A 10151-nucleotide genomic window follows, 5' to 3' on the forward strand; every position below is an offset into this window, starting at 1 on the left:
AGAGGCCTTCCCTGTCCTGCCCAGGTGGCTAAAGCGTGCCAGTTCCCATGGCAGGTGAGAACATGGTGCTTAGCAAAGCCCTGACACGCTTGGCTGCGCCAAATAGAGGCCACCTTCAGCACAGGTCCATGAGGATTCAAATGCACTCTCTCTGGCCCCTGCAGAGAAAATACTGATCATCTATTGCTTCAACCTCCAAACCAGACACTAAGGAATAAAGTAAAACTCTGAGATGCTGTTGCAATCCACTAAGCTTCTACCACAAACCTGACCCAAATTCACTGTATTTTAGAGAGGGTGTTTCCAAAACGCAGCTTCTGAAGATCTCTTCTTCCCCTTCAGAAAGGTTTGCATGTGGGCAAGGTGCACCAAGTGAATCCGGTGAGAACCACCCACTCATCAGAGTCCTACTCCTCTTCGCTGGGACAGCCCAGCCCCTTAACTGAAGAAGGTGCAAAGGGACAATCCATCTCCAAGCCAGTTTGGTGCAGGTTCAACTGTCAGAGATGCTGGAGCATAGATACAGACTAAGTGCCTCAGAAACTGCCCAGAGCTGCCACCTCATACTGACAGTAACAGCATGGAGCTGGATAAGACCCTAAGCTGCCCCTTGGCTGCAGGATGAGGTGTTTTTCCTCTCTTGCCCAGCCACCTGCAATGTGAAGAACAAGGATGAATGATGCTGAGGAACACCAGGTGGAGGGAAGCCTTCCCTTTGCTCACTGCCAGCATCCCCAGCCCCGGACAGGTGTGGATGTGGTGATACACACCCTGTGCTTACAAATCTGTCCCACATCTGCTGGGAAGCTGTCCATGAAGGATGCTCGCGGGCCTCCTTTTATTTCTTCATTTTGCCCAAATGAAAATCTTTCTGGAAACTCTGTATTTTATTCCCTGCTTTTTCATCGGCCATCTCCTCCCCCTTTCCTCTTCTCATTTCCTCACCCATTTTTTCATGCTGCCTTACAGTTCAGAAGCAAGAGCTGGGTAGTATCAGCAAGACTAGGGGGCAAAAACCAGACCCCAGCATGTGCCCAGGCTGACTCCAGGCAACATCTGCATGGCACGGGAGGCTGTTTCTACCCAACTACCAGTAACCCAGGCAGCCTGGATGGCAGCGCAGTGAACAGCTGGCCCCAGCACAGCTTGCTCCCTCCTTCACAGGTCTCTGGAGGATTTAATGTGCCAGCTACCTCCTCGCAGAGCCTCTGCTACTGCATCTCGGCTGTTCTTTTCTGACCTACCAGCGAAGTTAAAGTTGGCAGAGGGCCACCATGTAATCCCGTCTCCAGCCACAGCATAGACTGCTTGAAATCTGCTCCTGGATCAGCTCTGTGTACTACTGGACTACCTCACGTCCTCACGTACCAAGTATTCCTTTATATCACTGTGTCATTGGCAGGACACCAGCAGGTCAACGACTCCTCTGGTGGAGCCATGCTGGGTAAACACCGGGTTAGGGCTGGAAAGGAGCCTTCAGAGACACCCTGAGCAATTCTCTTGTGCCCAACAGGGTTGCGAAAGGGTGAAGAACTATGGGTGGCATCTCCTAGGGAGTATCCTGCGTGTGTGGCTCATGGAAGGGCTGAGAGACACCACTGACCTGTCAAGCAGCACTGGTTTTTAGCTAAAAATCCACGTTTGTTTTTTTTCCTCCCCACAGCATGTCTCTTATTTGCAGGGCAGCTTGCCTTAAGGCAAAGGATGGGTCACAAAGTAGCTGCATTCCCTTTCTCCCCTGCTGTAAGACAGCAGAGCAGAGGACCTTGCATCCCATCAGTCAGCTCTTGACCATTTAGTTGACTGGAGATGGGCCACAAGAAGGTACAGAGGTTGAAAAATCCTCTTGGTACGTTCACATTGTGTCCTGTCAGTCATTAGGTTTTTGTAATCCATCCCCCTCTCAATTACGAGGCTGGTAAACACTACAGATAGCAAAGGGCATCCTATTGATGGAGAACCCAGTGGGCAAATAAAAGAGAAAAAGCTGCTTCTCATTTTAATCAAAACAGGGCATGAGAGAAGAGAGAACAGAAAGAAAAGGCATCTCTGCAGCCAAACCCCAGCCTGAACAAGGCAGGGGGCTGCCTGCCCAAAGGTCTGAAAGGAAGAATGTGCACGCAGCAAGAAAATAATATTCATAACAAATAAATGAGATGTGAAAGCCCTGCATGCATCCTGCGGCACTAACCACAAGGAACGAGGCTGAGCACCAGGGGCATGGGAGGCCCTACGTCCAAACCGTCCTCCTTCCAGCAGAAACCCAGCACTCTGCCCAGGCAGAGGAGTAAATGGGATTCCAGTACAGAGAGAGACAAAGCTGTCATGGGGAAGGCACGCCAAGGCTGGGATACCCTGTCCCTCCCTCCTTCTCTGCTGGCTTCCCATATCCCATTCCTCCCCCACACTCCACAAGGCTGATCGTATTTTTAGTACTTTTTTTTTTTTACAGCTAATTAGTTGGCAGGATTAGAAACAGCATGAGAACTATGCCTTCCCTCCAGAACACCCCTATCCCTCCATTGCCTGTCCCCACAGCTTCCTGATGAGCCGGGAAGGCTCCCAGCTTTCGACCAGGATGTTGCATTTCCCCTCTGCAGGGTCCTGGCTGCGAAGGCAAGAAGTGGAATTGTTCCTAACATTCCAACAAGACTGGACTCCCCTCTCCCTCCTCTGCAGATCAAGCTTTCCTTCTCAGCTCTGCCACCTCCTCCTACCTTGGGAGATGAGCTAAATTGGGCTTTAAGTGAACTTTCCCTTTCACGCCTGAGAACTGACCCAAGGAGTTCCCCAAGGTCAACATCATATACGCAATCAAACTAAAATTTTCAATGTCATGTCACTGTAACATCAAGGAGATCCAGCGCCCCAAGGCAGGTGACCCAGAGCCTTCTTTGGGCTTGCTCACCCAGTCAAGACCTGGCAGCTGGAAAGCTTCAGGTCTAGCCTCACAACATTCTCTGTCTCCAGACCAGACCTACTAGCTACAGCTGCAAAGCTGGAATGTCCCCAAGGTCAACCCTCAACTCTGCTCAAGCAGCAAGAGGTACCCAGTCCATTAGTACAGTGACATTACCAGGGCTGGTGTGGGCCCCACTTCATCTTCACGGACACATGCCTCGGAAGCTCCCAGTCCCAGGATATTGCCCTGCTTCTTGCCATGATCAACAGCAATGCTGGAGGGCTCTGCTTCAAGCCAGCCCCCAGGAAGCCAACCCATTCCTGGGTCAGGGCCGTTGTAAAGAAAGCACGTTCAAGCAAGCATGGGATCCTTAAACAGCAAACCACAAAGCTGAACCTGTACCACAGGGACAGTCTTCCCCAAACACTGAGTCACAGCAATTAATAGAACAAACGCCTGACAGTTAGTCAGACAGGAAGATGGCCGTTGCTTAAGGTACCTTTGATGGAACGGCTGGCCCTCCTTCAGGATCCACTGACCTCAGCCAGATATATGAGCTGGCCTCAGCTTATATAACTGCAAAAAGTATTTATAACATCAAATATTCACAATTCCCTTGCCCTTCAACCATGTTTATGCAAATACAGTTCACATGCAGCTACGCATGAAGTTTAAAGCGTCTGCGTTATTACATGGCTCAGGTTTTTGAGGCAAGGCTTTCCACTGTGGAAAGCTCAGTTTTTTATAGGACAGGAGCTCTTCAACGACTCGTGTTCTGTAGTTAAAAAGATTTACTTCTAAGTTGTCAGAAAATTCATTCCAGACTCCAAGCAAGAACTCTGAATTTGAGAGGAACTCGCTGTGATTATGGTGGAAAGACTGAAACAGGCAGTATAGCCAGAGGGATCGGTGCAAAGAGACCTGAGATCTCCCGACTCTGCTGATAGCTGCTGCAAGTTGTCTCTGTTTAGGAGCTCCACAGCAGCTGAAATACTGCCTATATGAATGTAGTTGCTGTTGGTTGGTATTACTACTGGTCTAAAATGGTAAATCATCCCTAAACCTTCAGGAAGGCTGCCTAACGCTCAGACTTACTCAGGAGAACAATAGATCATCAGTAATAGTCATCAGCATAGGAATGGTCTCTGAATCTCTGGTAGCCCAAAACAAGCACAGGTGAAGAGATTGGGATGAAGAACAAAGTTCATTGAAGACTTCCAGAAAGTGAAGATGCCAACAGAAAGGAGAGAGGACCCTCATGAAAGATTCAAAGGTCATAAAAGAATGGTTTGTAAGGAGTTCAAAACCCAGATAGCAGATTAAAAAACATCTAGAGAAGAACTGATGGAGAAGAGTTTGGAAACACTTTGTTTAGTGAGCACTGGGATGAGAGGAAGTGTTAAAATAGAAGGGAAAGCAGCTGGAGAGAAAGTCTCATGGTAATTCTCTTGAAAACATTGAAGAAAGTTCAGTTCACAGAGCAAAATCTGACCAAGAGACTCTGGAGCCAAGAGGCAGGTTCATTTCTTGGAGAAGTCAAGTCAAACTCAAGAAGCCAATTTGATTAACTCAGGAGGAGAATCTAAGCATGAGAAGGTCTGTACTTGTGTAGGAAAAAGATCAATGCGGCATTTCTGCTCCATGGGAGCGGACAGCAGCATGGAGGGAGCAGGGCCTGTGTGCTGACCTTGATATTTTAAGGTCAGGATAGACAGGAGTTGAGCAAGGTTCAGCACAAGGGAAGAGGAATGTCTTCTTGGAGACAGACCCCCTCTCTTGTGCAGAGACCTGTCTCCACCCCTGGTCACAGTTAGGTCCTTAAAGCTCAGGAAGTTTTCTCAAACTATTATTCGCTCCTCCCAAGGTATTCCTTGCTATTTCCTCACTGCTTTACCTTCCCATCTACTCAGATTCTCCAGTAGCCTCTTGTGAGAGGTTTTGTCAAAAGCCACATATTCAGGACCTGCTCAGTCCTCAGTTTCTTCTGTGCTGGACAATAATATACACTGTGCGTGCTACAAAACACTTGATGTGGTGGTGCCTACTGTTTCCAGAGAATGGAGTCCACCGCCCGCCCTCACAAGCTCTTAAAAAATAAAACCAAGAACAGTCTTGAAACAGAGTTTTCAGCCCGTGCCAGAGCTTCAAAGAAGTTCAGATCCAGCTTCATACTTCACAGCTCTGGCACCAGAGGCAGGACAACTCCCCTTTTCGCCTGAACCTCCACAGTAAACCCCCAATCCAACGTTTCCAGATGTTGCCATCTCTTGTGTCCCTGGCTGGACACAAACTCAGACTGGAACTAGATGCAAGCGTTTGATGAAGCTAGTCACCCTGACTACCCTTCCGTGCAACTTCTTGAGACCCATTGGGAGGGGTCTGAAGAGAACTTGTGCAGCTGAAGCACTTGCTGTAGTGCAGCAAAGATGACAGCTTTGGAAGTGATTTCTGGAAGGTGAAGGAATAAATTTTGAGGATTTGCCTTCCTCAACAAGCAACTGTGGCAATACGCTATTGAAAAAACAGTCCTGAAACTCATTGAGGGAGGGAAACTGGCAAAAAAGAACTTTAAAACAGGTCTTTAACAGCAGCATAAAACTTTCAAGGTTTGAATATCACGCACTTGTAAAAGCAGAAGTTTAGGTCTGCTGTGCAGGTGTCAGAAGTAACTATTTCCAGTTACTTATTGAGAAACAATTTAGATGTTTTGACTGCAAAGTGTAAAGGATTTTGCCAGACAACTCCGACGCCGAAGAGGTGGCGGGAGAGGCAGGAAAGAGAGAGAAATAAGAGAAAACACACAACACATACATCCTAGAGAAGCAGTTGCCATTTTGACTGTTTTGTGGCCTGCCCTTAAGGGTCTGCCTGCGATTCACCGAAGCCGAAGCGAACCTTGCCTCCAACAGGTAGTAAGCCAAGTTATAAAACCATGCTTTGACTTGGTAGTCATCCTCGCATTTGCGGCTGGATTCGGAGGTGGCCAGTGCTTGCTGACTGGTCAGCTCTGGAGACGCTCAAATCTGAAGCCTTGGCTCGGAAATCACCGACGCCCCCTACTTTATCTGTTTATCATTATGTGCCACAAATTGAAGCTCAATATTTCCAGGATCCTGGAAGACAGACCTGGAAGGTCCCAGAGGAGACATATACAAGTCTAAACCCTTCTTCAGAGCCTGCACTGATGGTGAACCTGCAGCTCTTCCCAAGTTCTCTGTCCTACTCTCTCAGTGCTTTCACCATTAAAAGGTCCTCATAAATCCTGGAGGTCCCTGGCAGGGTGTAATCCCACCACCTTATCCACATGGACATGGGGAGCAGGCAGCTCCTTTCCTTACAGCAGCAGCTATTGGTACACCCAAAGCCTGTTATTGCGACCTTCTTATTAGACATCCTCAGTGTTGAGCCAAATCATGGCTGACTTGGCAAACAGGCAGCCAAGAGAGAGGAAAACCAACAACCCTGAGACCTCATGAGTGAGGCAGCTTACTTACCCAGGTGACTAAGGGCTTCTTTATCCCATGGCCAAGTGGCAGCACCAGCCAACTCTTCCCTCACCGAACTGGCGAAGTAAACATTGAGGAAGTGGGTGCTGTTCAGCTGCAGGGCCTCCTTCAGCTCCTTCACACTCATGTACGCTCTGCAAGGACAAGGGAGAGGAGACGGTCAGCACAGAACTCAACAGAGCAGAGAGGTGGTAAAGCATGGCAAAACTCAACGGGATGTCCCATGACACTGCGAATTCTGCTCTGTACGGTGCAAGGTTCTGCTGGCAAGGTGTTTGGGCAGGAGGCAGTCATGCAAATCTGAAGAAGTTTTGCTAATTACAGCAGCTTTATGGATCAGCTCTACTCTTAAAGAAGGTTTTCCAGTAACAGGGACAGAAACAGCCCCAGAGAAGAGGCTAAAAGGAGACAAAATGGAAGAAGCATTGAAAAAGGAAAGGAAATGCAGAGGTCAGTCCTGTTAGGGAAAAGTGGAGTTGAAGGGGATGGGGGGTGGGGGTAAAAGTGAGTTTTCCTCGAGGTGTGAGGGGAGAGAAATGCATTCAGACCTCCAGCTGGTTCCAACAAGGATGTTCGGGGTCATCCCTGATACACGTCAGGTCAGGAATGGACATCAAACCTCATCCCTGGGAGCAGAGAGGGTTTGCCAGCTGGGGCTGAGAAGCCTGGCTGGGCTTCCTGCCCTGTCTGGAGAAGCTCACAACCATGGCTCTCCACTCTGCCCTTTCCCCAGGACCACCAGCACGCCAGAGGTGGCAGTGCATGGTGAGACCAAGGGATCCCTGTAGAGTCCAGGTACACAACACATCAACAGGCTACCTCATGTGTACCCCATCCCTGTGTGTTATGTAAGGAAGAGCTTGAGCAAGAGGTATCTCAGAATTTGCTCCAAGAAACCTCTCTTCTGGCACCCCTCAAAATGCACCTTGAAGAACTGTGCTGCCCGGGTCCCCGCAGCGCTGCGCCAGCAGCAGGGCCCTCCTCACGTGAATCTGTCTCTGCACGTGATTTGAATCCTCTCTGAGAGGTGGTCGGGGGTGTCTGCAGGAGCCAGGGCAGGGAAGCACAGGATGTCACAAAGTAAGCTCAATGGGGAGAGAGGGACACCTCTGGAGACAGTTCCAAAGGGCATGTGTAGTGGGGAAAGCCTCCTGCCAACACTGCTGGCTGCCTCTCCCTCTATCTCCAGAGCTCACAATAAAGAGTGGCAGAAGCAGAAAAAATGCTGGAATGGAGATATCCAAGACATCCCTTTCTGAAGGCATGGGAAGGTAATGGGCTGGGAGAGGAGGGTGGGCAGTAGGTGTCCATGACGTGATCCTCACAACATGGCATGCCTCTCAGCACTGGGAGAAAAAAACCAAAACACCACAGCAGCCAGGCAATCCCTTCCGCATGGTTATTTCTGCACAGGTCAGAGGTCTCTGTTGTACTCACCAGAACACCAACAGTCCCACCACCAGTCCTCAGCTGTGTAAAACGATCAGGATCTAACTTAACAACAATAACAACTCCGATAACAGCAGTGGGCCTGGAGGCCCTGGGCTGTGCTGCAAATGCCAGATAATCTTTTAAATCATGTGGTACAATTTCCACCATCAGCTCATGGGCTAAGACAGCATTAGGACAGGTAGCCCTGGAAGACCTAAAAGTTGTCTCTACATCTTAAACCCGAGGACCCTGACCTGCAGTTTGTGAAGCCATTAATTTTAGAGATTCTAAGCAAGGGGAAAAAACTCATGGAAGGGCTTCAAATACATCACTGTGGAATGATGATGGAAATGCACCATTGTGGAAACATGTTATAAGAATGACTAAACCTGCAGAATAAGGCCAACAGCAACAGAAAGGTGGTGGAAAGCATTTCACTTATTCCCATGCTTCCAGGAGCAATTGGCATCTTCGAGCTGCATGGAGAGATGATGAAGGGGATGCGATCATTTCTTTACTCTGGACCAGCCATGAAGGCACAGCTGCTGTATTTGAACCAGCAGCTTCTGTACAAGTGACGTCCATTAGTGCATTCCTCACCGCACTGAAATATGGAAGGAGAGACAAAAAATTGATCAGAGGCTAAGGGGAAAGCAGCTTGCTCTCACTGGAGTTGTGAAGTGAGAAGGGAAACCAAAGAGAGATGTGCAAACACACTGTCTGAGATGGCAAGATCCCTAGTCGAGTTATTATATGAACAGACCTGTTCAAAAAGAGAGAAGTTGCTACAGCAGGTGGAAGAGAAGAAGAAATAAGTGGAAAAAACAGGGGAAGGGGATTCCAGAAGCAGACTGGAGCGTGATGGCATGTGGAGCAAAGCTCGGTAAACCCAGGGGTGGCCACCGCTTCCCTGGGCCTGAAATAGCAGAGACTTTCAGATGGCATTGCTGACCTTGGGAATCAGGATCTGCTGGCTCCCTCTCACCTACCGGTCAGCCCCTGTCGGTCACCCTGGGCTAAAGACATCTCACCCATCTTCCCAGCAAAAAAGCTGCTCCAAAACTTCCGTCACTTAAGAAAATCTTGGCTGGAGTATATGGCAGCATTTAACGGTAGCTGAGATGAGCAGCTTGTCTTCACCAGGCTCCAAGATCTCCCATCACCCAGCATTTCCAGAACGCCTCCCTCAGCCGCATCGACTTGCAGAGAGAAAACAGCCCCGACCGGAAATGGTGAATCAGGAGAACAGGATTGCTTCTGTGTGGTGTCTCGCCTGAGCATCCCAGACACGCGCCATGCTGACGCCATCCCTTTAACCCAACCAAGATGGGAGCAGGCCGCGAGGAATAGATAGGGGGAAGAATAAATAAACCTGAAGGACATATTTGTGGCATGACTTGGAAGGAAGAGAAACAAACAAAAAAAATCATAGAAATAGAGCGTAAAGGAGAAGAAAGAGGGAGAGAAAGTCTCCTTCACGCACCAGGGCTGCTCGGGGGACACAGACTTAAAAATAATGTTGATTCCTGACCTATGATATCTTGGAAAAATAGCCCCAAACCCTTCCAGGCTGTCAAAATTCCGAGAGCTGACGTCAGCCCTATTCAGAGGGATATTCCCGCTGTCCCTCTTCTGGAGACATGATGTTTTTCTGGCTGTCGCCTGCCATTCCCTTGACACTAGCAACATTTTTTTGTCAGCCCTTAATTATAAATAACTGCAATTCCCTCCATTGAGAGATTTGGATAGTTCAGGGCTGTGCTGGTTGGGGGAGCTGTTCCAGCACTAAGAGATGGTGAGACAGTTGGAGTAGGAGAGGAAAGGACCCCGATATCACCCGCTATGGCATGGAAAGCACAAATATCCTCCTGCTGATGTCCCCAAAGACACAATTGAGACCAAAACAACTCAGAATGGGCAACTCCAATTCCCCTCAATCCACGTTTCCCGCTGGTATCCTTAGCTTAGACAAGGAGCATGAAACTGGCGTCTTCGCCTGTCCCTAACTGCCAAGGTCATGCTCTCCCTCTTCTTCAGTGCTTCTGTGATTTTCCCAGGGGGAAGGCAGAGCAGCCTTCGGTCTCCACAAACAGCCTAAATGACAGCCCTCTCCTCTGCTCCCCAAATAGCTTCTCAACGCCTACAAGATCAGAGTATTCTAAACTAAATGTTATTTCCAGCAGGACGAGTACTTGCAAGCCAGCACATAAACACAAGAAAGGCCAGAAGGACTCATGAAGGCAGAGCTATCAGCTAAGGAGCAAAAAAAAAAAAAACCAACAAACAAACCACCCCCCCTCCACCCAAACACC

General features: G+C 48.9%; 1 protein-coding gene across 1 annotated transcript in view; it reads right to left on the bottom strand.

The window, feature by feature from the left end:
- Positions 1–6396: 6396 nt before the first annotated feature.
- Positions 6397–10151, bottom strand: part of LOC104496251 (pappalysin-2-like) — a gene marked incomplete at its 3' end in the record, with an annotated part of 25025 nt that continues 21270 nt past the window's right edge. The window contains exon 5 of the mRNA XM_010139337.1: positions 6397–6542. Coding sequence (XP_010137639.1) covers positions 6397–6542 — 146 coding nt within the window. The remainder of the gene's footprint in view (positions 6543–10151) is intronic.

This window comes from Buceros rhinoceros, unplaced genomic scaffold (assembly GCF_000710305.1).
Source record: "Buceros rhinoceros silvestris isolate BGI_N320 unplaced genomic scaffold, ASM71030v1 scaffold13857, whole genome shotgun sequence".
In the NCBI taxonomy this organism is placed as follows: domain Eukaryota; kingdom Metazoa; phylum Chordata; class Aves; order Bucerotiformes; family Bucerotidae; genus Buceros; species Buceros rhinoceros.